Consider the following 16,983-nt stretch of genomic DNA (forward strand, 5'->3'; position numbering starts at 1 on the left):
TATTACAGCATAAAAAGTGAGTATTGAAGGGGAAAAATTATGACGGGCCAGAGAAGCGCAATGGTGGCATAATGTCGAATAATAACGTAAACACATACCCAGAGCCATCTATCAGTGCAAGACTGAAGCATAATGTGAGCTTCAAGTCACCTTGGGGTACAAAAAGATTTCTTTTAGATAATGGTAATGAGGGAGATGAGACTTATGAATGAATCATGGAAGCAAGAGACTAATGATTTATGGAGGGCAAATCAAGAAATAAACAAAGAAGTGAGTGACTTAAAAAAATAAATAGTGAAATAAAGAAAAGATAAATGCGCAAAAAAAAAAAGAACTGGCAGCTAAAATGTAAAAATGAAAGGTTGAAAAATAATAACACTAATAGTGAGACCATAAAGAGGCAAGTGAACCAATAAAAGCAATGACTAAAAACTGGAAAAAACATTGTAAAAGATGACTACAACTCCATAATGAATGGAAAAAAAGACCAAAAGGTCATTTTTAAAGAAATAGTTTATCAACAAATGCAGGAGAATGTCAAAAAAAGCAGTCATTAAGGTAATTAAGGAAAAAGAAAATCTAGTAATACAGTAGAAAAAAACAACTGTATAGCAGTATATGGTGTAAAGGAAAACATAACCTAAATTGGTCCCTGAGAGATTAAGAAGAGAGAGAATTTGCAAAAAAAAAAAGTTCTAAAATAGTACAAGATGAAGAGCAAGAAATAGAAAAGGAAATAAAGGAAGTGCACAGTATAGGTAAATATATGCAGAAGGAAGAAATTGACCTTTAAATATCAAATTAAGGTCGAATGGCAGCAGAAATTAGCAAGAAGCAAACACCACAAAATAATATGGATAAAAAGAGACATGAATGATGAGGAAAGAGAAAGATAAGACATTAAGAATCAAAGCTAAAAAAAAAAAAAAAAAATGGAGACCAAGAAAATGGAGTTTTATTGGAGAATGTTAGATGTGAGACAGAAAAAATGGTACATTAAAAAAAATGAGATGGAATAGAAAATTGAAATTAGCTTATACTAATATAGATGGATTAATCTCGGGATTAAATGAACTAAATGGTTACCTGTCAGAAGAAAAAACAGACAAAATGGGAATTGTGAAGACAAAATTAAGGGGTACACTATTACCAGTGTTGGACATGGATTATATAATCACTGACTTAGAAATAGAGAGGTGAAACATGGTGGAGGAGTTATGTTCCTGGTTAGGAAAAACTTAAATGTGATGAAAGTTACATATGAAGAAAACAGGGTGGAGATGATCACAATAAGAGTTGTATCAAGATACTGACATGAAAAGCAGAAAGTTTGCAGTGATTCATGTGCCCCCAAAAGCAGGGTCTTGGATAGAGATTACTCCAAAATGTCATGATATGAGACTCATTAAATGAAATGCTGAAGGATGGAACAAGATACTTATGGGAGATTTTAACTACAAAGAAATCTGTTGGGAAAAGATGACAGTGAAAGATGGAGAGAATCAATGGGGAAATGTATTACTCAACATAAATGTAGAACTTACAATGACACAATGGTAAAAGAAAACACTAGATTTAGAAATAATGAAGATCTGTTGAGACTAGATTTATTATTTACACCAGAACCCGAAATTGTGACCAAAATTGAACACAAGATGACCTGGATAAAGTATGGGAATGGAGCCAGAAATACGAGATGAACTTCAACATCAAGAAATGTAGCATAATGGAATTTGGAAGAGGCAAAAATAGAGTTTCAGGAAAATATATGATTGGATACAAAGTAGTAAATAAAGTAAAATCAGAGAGGTATCTAGGAGTAATCATCTTGAGTGACTTGACACCTGACAAACATAAGAATAAATTATTCGGAGAGACTTACAACTTGTTAAGATCAAAGAAAGTGGCCTTCGACTACATGGAGGAGATGGTTAAGAAAATAATTATTACATTGATAAGACCGAAACTAGAATATCAATGTGGGCACCAAGCACAAAGAAATTAGAAAGAATCCAAAGAGCAGCGACAAAGATGGCACCTCCACTATCAAATTTGATGTATGAACAAAGATTGGAGAAATTACAGCTGTCAACACTGGAGCAGAGAAGGGAAAGAGGGGATTTGTTGACCATCTTCAGAATTATGAAAGGAATGAAAGTTCTCGATAGAGATGACCTATTGAAATGGGACAAGAGAGAAACAAGAGGACACGATAAGAAGCTAAAGAAGGACAGTTACAGAAGAGACCTGAAAAAGAACAGTTTCCTGCACAGAGTGATCGATGTCTGGAACAAACTAAATAGTAAAACAGTGAATGCCAGAACTATACACGAGTTCAAGAATAAACTGGACGTGGAGAGATACGAAAACGGTTCACAACGACCATAGCTCCCGTCCCGTAAAATACAACTAGGTAAATACAAGACACCAATTGCAAAGAGTGACCATATACTACTTAAGTTACAACTAAAGGAAATATATATAGAGAGAGAAATGAGAAACACAGAAAAGGAAGACTGATGTATAGTAAAACAGACTTTGAGAAACTTGGGAAAAAAATTCTTAAAGCAAGCTGTGAAAAATTCTACAATGAAGAAACACAAGTGGAAAAAAAATTCATGATTCGTATGAAAATCTATAAAGGAGTGGATAAATATGTCCCAAAGCAAAAACAGGAAAAGGTGCATATTAAGTGCTGGTTTAACAGCAGGTGCAATGAAGCAAAATATTGAAGAGATATAGCTTGGAAAAGATGGAGAAAAGACAAAAAAAACAACAAAGTGGCAAATATATATTAATCATATGTGAAAATATGCAGGGAAGAAAAAACTGAAAAAGACATAATAGAAAAATATAAGGATCAGCCAAAACTATTCTAGATATGTAAATGGTACACTAAAAAACAAACAGGATAAAGTGAAACTATGCAGAAGAATATGGAATAATAGAAGATACTGAAATGGCTGAAGTCATGAGCAAACACTTCGACTGGGTTTTCACTAGACAACAAATGCAACATCAGGATGGAGGGTGAGAAGTGAAATCCCCCCCCCCCCCATGAGGGAAATAATAGTAACATGTAAAGAAATAATGGGTCAAATAATGAACTCCTCCCCGGGGCCCAGTACTTTGATGTAGTGGGGGGGCTTGCATGTAGCAAGGACGGGCTGAGCTGTGCCAGCCAGGTGCAACCATACTGGAGAGGTCAGCCCTAAGCTACCAGACAAAATCTGAGCCAACGGACTTTTGTTGACGACCCTAGCTTGTCTTTGACCATGGACCAGAAGGCTCATAGGGTTTGCTGCCCTCACCCTATGACAGTTGTTTTAGGATAAGGTTTTTTGGGGTAGTGAATAGATAGGGAGTCCCCCACCCTTTTCCTTTGTGAATTCCCCTATCCCTATCCTTCATATTTGCTACCCTGCTCTCCTTTTTTCACCATCTTTCTCTAATACTTATTAAAGAAGGTTCTGGTATCTTGGTGCCTCCCAAGCTACATGTCTGAACCCAGTCAAGTGGGGATGTATACTGCGAGGTCACTACTCTCTGCGAGGGCCAAAAGCTCACCGACTGGGGAATGCATGTTTACAAGATAGGTACTAGGCTGCCAATTTCCTTTCTCTCTATCCAGTGCACATGCAGAGTGACTACACCGGCCCCATCCTTAATGGGACAAAACTAAAGAGGACAAATCTCCAGGTTGACAAAATCTCTAACTCACTTCCGAGGCCCTTCATGTGTAAATAGTCGTTTCTGGAACTTCCTCGACTCTACAGAGACTTTTCTTTTATTGCTTGAGGCATCAGGCAACTGCAGTATCTTCTATGTATTGATCTCTCTTTCTTGATATATGGTGTGGCCCTATAAATATACATGATCATGGCAGCTGTTCAAACTGTATACAGGGGGTCACCGCAATTCGACCGTTTGCAATTTGAATTATCGCAAATTCGACAGTAGCTAATTTATACCCAACCCTCAAGGTTCGACAGCCAGACTCGACAATTCGACAGACATTCAAATCTCGCGCACCATGCACCTGGTCGAATTTGCCGCCACTCCTGATGCGCCACTCTGTCTCACTCTTGCCCCAGCCATCATTGAGGCAAGCCACGCTCCGCTGTTCCACCACCATGCCGCGCAAATCCACCTCCGGCCCCACCCCTAAGAAACACACTTTCCTGCCTTTCAAAGATAAGCTTGAGCTTATAAGAAAGTGTGAGGCAGGTATGGCTCATTCTGCCGTTGCAGCGGAAATGGGTGTCCCGAGATCAACAGTATCAACGATTTGGAAGAACAGGGACAAGTACCGCCAGGCCGCTGCATCAGCATCTTCCACGACTTCCCTTGTTCTCCGTGGCTCAAGGGACTCCCGTCTCGACACGATGGAGGACATGTTGATCAAGTGGATAGAGGACAGGACACAACGCAAGATGCCGATCAGCATGGGGCTCGTGCAGGAGCATGCCTTGTCACTGTGGGAGGACTTGCAGGCCACAACATCCACCACCAAAAATGTACTGTACAGCAGCTTAATGTGTTTAATAAACAAAATTAGATAAAAATGAAGCCTTTAATATTACTGATTTAGTCTAAGTTAGTGTTTTTTAGAGGTCATAGTGATATTTTGGGGGGATCTGGGCTGGAGGTCGGTCCCTATCCCCCCCAATTACAATGTATTCTTATGGGAAAAACTGCATCATGATTCGACAGAACCCAGGTTCGACCGATGATGGACCGCCCCATCCCTGTCGAATTGCAGTGACCCCCTGTATTCTAAACCTCCACCAGTACCTGATCCTCCTCCTAAACCTCTTGACTTCTCTCCTAATATTGCTGATTCTAATGTTGAATCCCTGAATACACTCCACACCCCTCCACCCTCCCTCTCATCGTAGCACCTCCTGGATGATGGGTCATCCCTGCACCCTGTCCACTGCCCTGGGTCAGGAGCAGTGTCACAAGACACAGCACAAAAAACAAAGGCTTAAAATCAATTCCCACCTATTCCATCCACACATACTCCACTCCTATATTTTGTGTGCTTATAACTCAGAGTGAAAGAAAATGAGTAATACAGCAGTGACTTTATAACACAAGAAGTGTGATGCATTATACATTAGTCATCCGATGCTGCGCACAAAATGATATATGAACAAAGACTATCCAAATTAGAATTACCAACTCTGGAACAAAGAAGGGAAAGAGGAGACCTACTATCTATAGAATTATGAAAGGAATGGAAATCTTAGATAAGTGATTTATTGAAATGGGACAATGGAAGAACAAGAGGACACAAAAAGAAACTAAAAGAAGATAATTACAGAAGAGATCTGGGGAAAAAAAAAATAGCTTCCCACACAGGGTGATAGATACTTAGAACAAATTAGACAAAGAAACAGTGTGTGCAAACACTATTCAAGATTTTATGAAAAAACTTGATGCTGAGAGATTCAAAGACGGGTCACCACGAGCATAGCTCCCTTCCTGTATAAAACTAGGTAAATACAAGAATTTGACTCTTATTGAAGAGATTAAAAGTTTCTCCAGTGGTCCATTTTTTTGTCTGGTGACATTTTACATTATCATCCATACAAGGGAGGGAGACAAAAAACAAAGTCTTAAAATCAATTCCCACCCATTCCATCCCCACATACTCCACTCCCATTCACACCCCTCCCTCCCTCTTATCTTAGTTCCTCCTGGATGATGGGTCATTCCTGCATCTTGCCCACTGCCCTGGGTCAGAAGCAATGTAGTAGCAATGTAGCACATCCACTTCATTTAATTGGCAACCTGCCTCTCTGTCCTCTCATGCAGAAAAAGGAAAGGGTATGCTTTTAGGTAAAAGTAACAGTAAGTATGATTACAAGTTATTTAGAAATTAGTTAACAAAAGTGGATAGTGAAAAGGATCTCAGTGTAATTATCAGTAATGATCTTAACCACTTCCATACGGTGACGCCTACGTAGGCGTCATGAGGAGCAAGTGGGTACACGATGATGCCGACATCGGCGTCTTGCTTATATTTATTGTAGTCGTACCTATGTAACCTCCATTCTCTCTAAACTGGCTTCATCATATTTTCTATGGTTATCAAAATTCATGGGTGAAAGAGAACGAACGATTGAGCACTGTATTTTTTATAATGCGATTATTATGACGCAACATCGCACGTCGGGCAGCTAATGCTGGCAGACGTGCGATGTGCCCTGGAGCGAAGAGGTTAATCATCAAAGCAGTGTATTTTAGCAACTGAGAAAGCAAATAAGATTATAGGACTGATTATGCAATCTTTTGACTTCAAAAGTCCATCTCTCATTAGCAAGCTACATAAGTCGTTAGTGTGTTCCACATTTGGAATATGTGGTTTCCTTATGGTCACTGAATCTCATTAACCCCTTGAGTACCGGATGTGTGTTTTGTGACACCTGCGCATCATAGCTGAGTGCACCCGCCAGAAACCGAGCATGCTCCCCGTGACACGCACATATCACGGCCTCGGTTTCTGGGTTATTTCTACCCACGTGGTGGCAAGTGTCTGTGTTTACAAACATAAGGCTCCAGCCATTCGTGGGACGGTTTGAAACGTTTGTTTACATAAGGTTGACGGGTCGGTAATGAAGGGGTTAAAGGCATTGACAAATTTGAAAAAGTACAACGGCAAGCCACAAAAATTATTTCAAATGTCAAAAATAAATCATATGAAAATTTATTAAAATATATGAATAAATTTTTCCTAAAAAAGCATAGACTTGGGTGACTTTATATAGGTCTTTAAGATTCTAAAGGGAATTGACATCAGAAGTGACAGAATTTTCACACCAAATGAGAATCCGACAAGAAGTAATGGTCTCAAACTGTCAGGAAATAGATTTAATTTGGAAGTGGGTAGAAACAGCTTCACCAACTGTGTAGTTAATGAATGGAATAAACTTCTCACAGAGGCAGTGCAATGTATTTCAGTTTGAAGCTCTAAGATTTGTTTATATAAACCTAAGCAAGCTATAATACCTGCCATTTATTTTATATTATTTGTTATTATTTGTACAAGGGAAAAGGGGACAAGTGTGAATGTAGTAGTGTCAGAGGGATTAGCTTGTTAAGTGTAGTTGGGAAGGCTTATAGGAGGATCTTGATTGAGAGGATTAGGAGAGGAACAGAGGGAGTAATTGGTGAGGAACAGTGTGGATTTAGGACGGGTAGAGGTTGTGTAGATCAGATTTTTGTGGTAAGACAGATAGGTGAGAAAGCTATAGGAAAGGGGAAGGATGATTTTTGGGCTTTTATGGATCTGGAAAAGGCTTACGACAGGGCAGACAGAAAGGCACTGTGGGAGGTTTTGCGGATATACGGGATAGGAGGAAAGCTTCTAGGAGCTGTAAGATGCATTCTTGAGAAAACACTACTTCAGCACCCCACATGGGAAAGAATGGACCCATGATACATTTGACAAATATTTTTTGGCAACAGTTTGAAACAAAGAAGTGGTAAAGCTACCAATGAGAGGCTAATGAGATAATGGCTTAAGGGAAGATATATCTTAACTCCTCACTGGATGGAGGTACCATTGAAAAATATAATTCTGTGGCAAGTCAAAGAAACAAAAATTAATAAAACTACTTTGCTAAATATAAGTGAAAAGAACACTAATTCAGTTAACTTTTTGATTGTTTATTTTCTAGTTCTGGCAGTAGTTCTGGGTCTAGGAACAGTAGCTTGTCGTCTGCCACCAATACAGCCACCACAACCCCATCAGCTACTACCCCAGCCTCTACCACACCGGCTGGTACAGGCCCCACTACAACCCCATCCCCCAGCCCAGCTCAAGGTTAGTATGGAATTGAAAACGTCTTAAACCTATTCACCTTTATGGCATAATATTACTTGTCATTCAGTGTATCAATGGCTCATCCCCTGTATAAAGAGTAGGTTGAGTCAAAGTGCACACACAAACACATGCACACACACACACACACAGTGCATTCGTGGCCACCACTATGGTGGTCCAGGTTCGAATCCCGCCTAGGGCTGAAATAATTTCAGTATCGCTGCACTGCAAGTCGTTACTCCAACTCTTGTGGGTGGGGAGTTGGGTGTGTGTGTAAGGTCACAGCATTACCCATAGATCGGTCGTATATGAGGTTTGAGCTCTCTTCTGGGTGAAATAACTGTCGATCATGAGTCCAACACATGATCCAAGACCATGGTGAATCTCATACACACACACACACACACACACACACACACAGTGTTATATGAATTTCTTTGCAGATGATGCAAAGATACTACATACATACATATACCAAGGTTTTTTTCCCCCTTACAAGGGAGGTAGCCAAAAAGGAAAAGGCATAAAATCATTTCCACCCATTCCATCCCTGAATACATTCCACACCCCTCCACCCTCCCTCTTATCTGAGCACCTCCTGGATGACGGGTCATCCCTGCACCTTGTCCACTGCCCTGGGTCAGAAGCAGTGTTGCAAGACACAGCACATCCACAGCAAGGCCGCTTCATTAAATCGGCAACCCCCCCTCTTCGTCCCTCCATTGCATAAAAGGAGAGGACGTGGAGAAATCCCTTCGGGCTGTGTCAAATTTTGCTCACACATACTACCTCACTCCCCATCCCCCCACCCATTTCACCTCATGCAATCACAACATCATCCATATACAACCATTCTCCATTCACCCTGTCTTCTGTCCTCTCCCGTCCTTCCTCAACAGGCATTCCCCTCTTCCCCAAAGCCCCCTTCACCCCATCCATCCACCTCATCCTAGGACGTCCCCTCATGTTCACTCCCTCCACATCTGCCTTCCATACCTCTTTTACTAGTCTTTCTTCACTCATTCTTTCCATGTGTCCAAACCATCATAATATTCCTTCATCAACCCTATCTCCCAAATCCTTTTCCACCCCTGTTCTCCTCCTCACCTCCTCATTTCTCACTCTATCTAGCCTAGTAACCCCCATCATACTTCTCAGACACCTCATCTCAAACACATTCAAACTCCTTCTCTCTTCTTCTCTTATGTTCCATGTTTCTGCCCCATACAGTGCTGTTGGCACAATCACTCCTTCATACAGTCTCCTCTTAGCATCCATTCCCAAATGTCTATTCCTCATTACACTCTTTAATCCACCAAGGCATTTACTCGCTTCTCTCAATCTACATTCTACCTCCACCTTCACTCCACCTTTTCCTGCCACATTTGCATCCAAGTATCTAAAACTATCCACTTCCTTCATTCGCTCTCCCTTAATGCTCACTTCCAGATTACTGCCACTTTCACCCCTTGTACATCTCATCACCTTACTTTTACTCACATTTATCTTTAGCTTTCTTCTACCACATACTCTCCCAAACTCTGCCACCAACTTCCTCAATCCCTCCTCCGATCCTGCCACAAGCGCAGTGTCGTCCGCAAACAACAGCTGGCTCACCTCCCACTTTTCTCCATTTTCTTTAACCATCTCCAATCCCTGACCCACTACCCTTGCATTTACCTCTCGCACCACCCCATCCATGTATAAGTTGAACAGCCAGGGCGACATAACGCATCCTTGACGAAGTCCCACCTTTACCTCGAACCACTCACTCTCTCCAATTCCAATCCTGACACAAGCTCTACTACTCTCATAAAAACTCTTACAGCTCCCAGAAGCTTTCCTCCTATCCCGTAAATCTGCATAACTTCCCACAGTGCCTTTCTGTCTACCCTATCATAAGCCTTTTCCAGATCCATAAAAGCCCAAAAAAACATCCTTCCCCTTTCTTATAGCTTTCTCACATATCTGTCTTACCACAAAGATCTGATCTACACAACCTCTACCTGTCCTAAATCCACACTGTTCCTCACCAATTACTCCTTCTGTTCCTCTCCTAATCCTCTCAATCAAGATCCTCCCATAAGCCTTCCCAACTACACTTAACAAGCTAATCCCTTTGAAACTACTACATTCACACTTGTCCCCTTTTCCCTTGTAAAGAGGAACTATACAGGCACTCCTCCGACACTCTACCCTCTCTCCAGCAATCATTAAATAACCTCACCAGCCAGTCCACCATCACTGTACCTCCCTTTTTCAGACATTCTGCATGGCATCCATCCAGACCAGGTGCCTTACCTGCTTTCATCATCTTAACCCCTTCCATACGGTGCCGCACACGTAGGCGTCATGGGGAGCGAGTGTATTCGCGAGGCTGCCATATCGGTGTCTTGATTATATTTATTGTAGTCGCCCCTCCATAATGACATTCTTTCTAATTCTTTTGTAATCGCATTTTCTATGGTTATCAAAATTCACGGGTGAAGAGAGAACGATCGATATAAGCGGTGACTATATTTTATGATGCGAGTATTATTACGACACGTCGTACGGCTGGCATTGGCTGCTGCCACCGAGATCTAAGTCCATGACGCCTACGTGTGCGGCACCGTATGGAAGGGGTTAACAACTGCCTTCACCTCATCCTTCCTTATTTCTCCTCCATTCTCCTCACTCATCATGGTCATTTTCTTAGCATTTCCCACTGCAGCTATCTTTCCCTCCCTATCCTCCTTCACATTTAGCAACTCCCTAAAATATTCTGCCCATCTTCCCCTTACTGCCTTCTCTTCCATTATCATCTCTCCATCTGCACCTTTTACCTTTTCTTCTCTACTTGATTGGCCTCCTCTTCCTCTCTTAATTTCTTTCCAAAACATCTTTTTATTACTTTCAAAATTTTCTGTCATACTCTTACCCCATTTCACATCTGCTCTCCTCTTTGCCTCCTTTACTTTTTGCTTTACTTCTCTTTTCTTTTCTTTTCTTTGTACCTCTCATATGACTCCCTCGTCCTATTTTGTAACCAATCTATGAAAGCTCGCTTCTTCTCTTCTACAACCTTCTTTGTTTCCTCATCCCACCATTCACTACCCTTTCTTCTATTTCCCCCTGTCCTTCTTGTTCCACACACCATCCTTGCACACTTTGTGACTCCCTCCTTGAACCATCCCCATTCCTCCTCCACACCCAGCTCCACTCTATCCTTTACTCCCTCCCACTCCTCCTTCAGCTTCTTTTCGTAATCCTTCTCCTTTTCCTTTTCATTCAAAGAGTTCACTCTAAGAACCTCCCTACCTTTTGTCCCTTTCCTCTTTCTACATCTATCCTCCACTCTCAACTTACCTTCCACCAAAAAATGATCTGATATTCCCCCACCCTCTCCCCTTAGCACATTTACATCCTTAACTCTTCCTATCATAATCCTATTTACCACTACATAATCCATTAGCACTCTATCTACCACCCTTCCCTCCACCACCCTCTCCCATTTGTACTTATGCTTGACTTTCTTCCGAAACACTGTATTTGCTATCATCAACTCTCTATACACATTTCCACCATCAACTCTCCACTACGATTCTTTCCTGGAACTCCACATTTCCCAACCACTCCATCAATTGGACCATTTCCTACCCTACTAAAAAAGGTAAAAACGGAGGAAGACTGCAACTCATTGCAACAAGATTTGGACAAGATCTGGAATTGGACCCAAAAGTGGGAAGTAAAATTCAATATAAAGAAATGTAGTATAATGGAGTTTGGAAAGAGTAAAAACAGAATATCAAAAGATTACAAAATTGGTGAAGAAAAGGTGAAAAAAGTAAACTCAGAGAAAGATCTTGGAGTGATGATTGGCAAGGACATGACACCAGATAAGCATATTAACAAAATATTCGGAGAAACCTACAATTTATTGAGATCAATCAAAGTGGCGTTTGCCTATTTGGACGAAGAAATGATAAAGAAAATCCTAACTACACTAATAAGACCAAAACTCGAGTACGCAGCAGCACTCTGGACACCCAGTACCAAAAAGAACATTAAAAAACTAGAAAGGTCGCAAAGAGCAACAACCAAACTAGCACCAACTCTTTCCGAACTAACATATGAGCAAAGACTGTCCAAATTAGAACTACCAACTTTGGAACAGAGAAGAGAAAGAGGTGACCTGCTGACTATCTACAGAATAATGAAAGGAATGGAAGTTTTAGATAGGGATGACTTGTTAATATGGGACAACGGTAAAACGAGAGGACACGAAAAGAAACTGAAGAAAGATAGTTACAGAAGAAATTTAAAAAGGAACAGCTTCCCACACAGAGTGATAGATACATGGAATAGATTAGACAACGAAACAGTGTGTGCAAACACTAAACAAGATTTTAAGAAAAAACTTGATGCTGAGAGATACAAAGACAGGTCACCATGAGCATAGCTCCCTTCCCATACAATACAACTAGGTAAATACACTATTCAAGATTTTAAGAAAAAACTTGAGGCTGAGAGATACAAAGACAGGTCACCATGAGCATAGCTCCCTTCCTGTATAATACAACTAGGTAAATACACATTTGATAAGGTACCACACAATAAATTAATAGGGAAGATAGAATCAATAGGTGGCATCAGAGGAAAATTATTGGAATGGATGAAAGACTTCCTGACAGGGAGAAAAATGAGAGTAGTAATTAGAGACAAATCCTCAAATTGGGAAGAAATGATGAGTGGTGTCCGCAGGGATCAGTACTGGCCCTGATCATGTTTGCTATATACATAAATGACATGGACGAAGGAGTAGAGTGTTATATGAATTTCTTTGCAGACGACGCAAAAATACTCAAGAAAGTAAAAACGGAGGAGGATTGCAACTCATTACAACAAGACTTGGACAAGATCTGGAAATGGACTCAAAAGTGGGAAGTGAAATTCAATATTAAGAAATGTAGTATAATGGTATTTGGAAAAAGTAAAAACAGAATATCGAGAGATTATAAAAGTGGTGAAAAAGAGGTAAAAAAAGTAAACTTGGAAAAAGACCTTGGAGTGATGATCAGCAAAGACATGACACCGGATAAGCATATTAATGAAATAGTCAGAGAAACCTATAATTTATTGAGATCCATAAAAGTGGCATTTGCCTATTTGGATGAGGAAATGATTAAAAAAATAAATAAATAAATAAACTACATTAATAAGACCAAAACTCGAATATGCAGCAACACTATGGACACCCAGTACAAAAAAGAATATAAAGAAGTTAGAAAGAATACAAAGAGCAACAACAAACTGGCACCAACTCTTTCCAAAATGACATATGAGCAAAGACTGTCCAAATTAGAATTACCAACTCTGGAACAAAGAAGGGAAAGAGGAGACTTACTAACTATAGAATTATGAAGGGAATGGAAATCTTAGATAAGAATGATGTATTGAAATGGGACAATGGAAAAACAAGAGGACACGAAAAGAAACTAAGAAAAGATAATTACAGAAGAGATCTGAAAAAAAAAAAATAGCTTCCCACACAGAGTGATAAATACTTGGAACAAATTGGACAAAGAAACAAGTGTGTGCAAACACTGTTCAAGATTTTAAGAAAAGACTTGATGCTGAGAGATACAAAGACGGGTCACCATGAGCATAGCTCCCTTCCCGTATAATACAACTAGGTAAATACACACACACACACTAAATACACATTAACATCCATTTAATGCTCTTTCTATCTTAACAATGTAGTCTTCCTTGATTTGTTCTCATAACCTCTTAAAGCCCTCCAATCCTTAATCAAGAGGTCTCTTCTGTCAATGAAGTCAAGCCCCTTTAGTGACCTGAATAGTTTAATTATATTACCTCTTTCTCTTTGACATTTCAAAATTGTCAAATCCAGTAATATGGTTTATCAGCCAGGCTGGAAACCAGTTTGGTTGCTACCCTTTGTATTCTCTATTTTGCTTTTATCCTTGACTCTGTGGGGATCATACCATTGATACATATTTTAGCCATGGACAGATCAAGTTTTGTGTGTGTGTATGAGATTCACCATGGTGTTAGATCACATACTGGTCTTGTAATTGACAGCTATTATCCTCACAGATAGAGCTCTAAGTTTATATATTGCTTGATCAGTGGGTAATACTGTTGTATGTGCATGCATATAAATTTAATATCATGATTGTTTACTGACTTGTTTTACTCCCTTTCTGTTCTCCACAATATTTGTAGGAACAAATCGCAATGAAAGCAGTGAAGATGCTGCTGGTCCCATTCAGCTCTCTGATCTGCAGAACATTTTGTCTGGGATCTCAGTTCCTCCTGATGCATCTGCCACCCCAAGAACACCAGGTTAGTAGAGTTTGGTTATGGTAGAGATTGGGACACACTATCCCACTATAAAGGTTACATCATGGATTTGGTAAGGGAGAGATCTAAGGAGGGGTAGCAGATTGCAGTCATGGAAGGTTAAAAGTGGTCAGCATTCTTATTTGAGTGGAGATTAATCTCTAATAAAGAATTCTGTGTGATTCTGGTCTAAGAATGTTACCAAAGTTCCTAAAATATTGACTGCATAAATTTTTTGTAGTCTGTATACAATACTAGGGAAAGGTATGAAGTTAGAATGTATTTTGGAACTTAGCAGTAAGTGGCATATTTTAGATATTCTGGCTTCTATTTGTAATGTAGTTTTGAGTTTGGTGATCTGTCTTGGAAAGTTTATTTAGCAATCTGAGAGTGAATTTGTCTTTGTGTGGAAGGTTGTAGTATATGTTTGAATAGTAATCTGCTGTTTTTTCTTTTAGTTGGTGATGCTTGTGTGGTAAAATGAAATGAGTGGTTCAGGGAGGGTTCTAGCATAGAACTGTATAACTATCATTTTTTATGAGGAGAAATTTAATTTTTATGTGCAGGAGTACAAAGAGAGGTACAAAGAAAAGAAGTAAAGCATAAGATAGAGGAGGCAAAGAGGAGAGTAGATGTAAAATGGGGTAAGAGTATGACAGAATATATTGAAAGTGATAAAAAGATGTTTTTGAAGGAAATTAAGAGTGGAAGAGGAGGAGAATCAAGTAGAGAAGAAAAGATAAAAGGTGCAGAGGGAGAGATGATAATGGAAGAGAAGGCAGTGAAAGGGAGATGGGCAAAGTATTTTAGGGAGCTGCTAAATGTGAAGGAGGATAGGGAGGAAAGGTAGTTGCAGTGGGAAGTGCTGAGAAAATGACTGTGATGAGTGAGGAAAATGGAGAATTAAGGAAAGATGAAGTGAAGGCAGTTGTTAACCCCTTCGATACAATAACGCCTACATAGGCGTCATGAGGAGCAAATGGGTACGCGAGGATGCCAATGTCGCCGTCTTGATTATATTTTTTGTAGTCGTACCTGCGTGACCCCCATACTCTGTAAACTGGCTTCATCATATTTTCTATGGTTATCAAAATTCACGGGTGAAAGAGAACGAGCTATATAAGCGGTAACTTTATTTTTTATAATGCGAGTATTATGACTCAACATCGCACGTCTGGCAGCTAATGCTGCCCGCGAGATTTTGGCCCGTAGTGAAGGGGTTAAGATGATGAGAGCAGGTAAGGCACCTGGGTTGGATGGATGTCATGCAGAATGTCAGAAAAAAGGAGGTACAGTGTTGGTGAACTGCCTGGTGAGGTTATTTAATGTTTAAGAGAGGGTAGAGTACCAGAGGACTGGAGGAGTGCCTGTATAGTTTCACTTTACAAGGGAAAAGGGGACAAGTGTGAGTGTAGTAGTTTCAGAGGGATTAGCTTGTTAAGTGTAGTTGGGAAGGCTTATGGGAGGGTGTTGATTGAGAGGATTAGCGGAGAGGAACAGAGGGAGTAATTGGTGAGGAACAGTGTGGGTTTAGAACAGGTAGGGGTTGCATAGATCAGATTTTTGTGGTAAGAGATATGTGAGAAAGCTATAGGAAAAGGTAAGGATGTTTTTTGGGCTTTTATGGATCTGGAAAAGGATTATGACAAGGTAGACAGGAAAGCACTGTGGGAGGTATTGTAGATGTATGGTATAGGAAAGCCTTTAAAAACAGTCAAGAGTTTTTATGAGATGGATGGGGTAAAAGGGACATTGGGAAAGAAGGGAATGTCTGTTGAGGAAGGATGGGAGAAGACAGAAGATAGGGGTGAATGGAGAATGGTTGTGCATGGATGATGCTGTGATGCATGAAAGGGAGTGAGTGGGAGATGGAGGTTGGGGTGTGTGCGAAAAATAAAATGTGCAGCCCGAAGGGATTTCTCCCCATCTTCTTTTCTGCATGAGGGGATGGAGAGGGGGTGTTGCCAATTTGATGAAGCGGCCCTGCTATGGATGTGCTGTGTCTTGTGACACTGCTTCTGACACAGGACAGTGGAAGATATGCAGGGATGACCTGTCATCCAGGAGTTGCCAAGATAAGAGGGAGGGAAGGGGGTGGATGGGAGTGGAGTATGTTGGGGATTGAATGGGTGTTTTTTTGTAAGGGGCAAAAAACCCTTTGTTATGATTGTGCAGTATTTCTATTGGTGTGGTTCTGCTACATCCTATTGTTACTATCATTGCTTTATTTTGTATTATTTGTAAAATATTTTTTGTTTTGCTGACCTATACAGTGGACTTAAGCTCTGGCATGACTGCCGAGGCCCTTCAGCCAATTCTGACCAATGCAGAATTTGTAGAGCAACTGAAACCATATCTGCCCACCACAGGGGACAATTTACCACCTGTGGAACAACTCAGGGGTACCATCACTTCTCCACAATTTCAGCAGGTAAGATAAGGCTCATAGCTAAATTTTTTAACTTTCTATTCTATTTTTATTTGTGTGTGTGTGTGTGTGTGTGTATATACGTGTGTATATCACAACTAATACTGCAGTGAACAGAAGAAAAGACTGGAGACAGGTTGTCTGTACATTTCAAATACAAACTGCAGTCCTCATCAGTAGTACAGTAAGGGTAATTGTTGATGAATCTTTCATGGTTCCTCTTGTAATAGATTGCTATTTATAGTAGCATCCTCTTCCCTCTCTGTACTACTAAAGAGGACAACAGTTAACAGTTGAAATATAGAGATAAACTGTCTCCAGACATTTCTGGTGCAATTGTAGTGTTGTGATTTATAAATTTGTTACTACACTTTTC

The 16,983-nt window shown here is 40.2% G+C and overlaps 1 protein-coding gene across 3 annotated transcripts in view; it reads left to right on the forward strand.

Moving 5' to 3' along the window:
• The window catches only part of Rpn13 (regulatory particle non-ATPase 13), a gene marked incomplete at its 3' end in the record, with an annotated part of 55,545 nt that overhangs the window by 34,773 nt on the left and 3,789 nt on the right, over window positions 1-16,983 (forward strand). For all 3 annotated transcript variants that reach the window (XM_076188552.1, XM_076188550.1, XM_076188549.1), the window contains 3 exon segments: window positions 7,686-7,831; window positions 14,063-14,182; window positions 16,453-16,610. In XM_076188552.1, coding sequence (XP_076044667.1) covers window positions 7,686-7,831; window positions 14,063-14,182; window positions 16,453-16,610 — 424 coding nt within the window.

Source organism: Oratosquilla oratoria, chromosome 7 (assembly GCF_046742065.1).
Source record: "Oratosquilla oratoria isolate Oo_2021 chromosome 7, ASM4674206v1, whole genome shotgun sequence".
Taxonomy (NCBI): Eukaryota; Metazoa; Arthropoda; class Malacostraca; order Stomatopoda; family Squillidae; genus Oratosquilla; species Oratosquilla oratoria.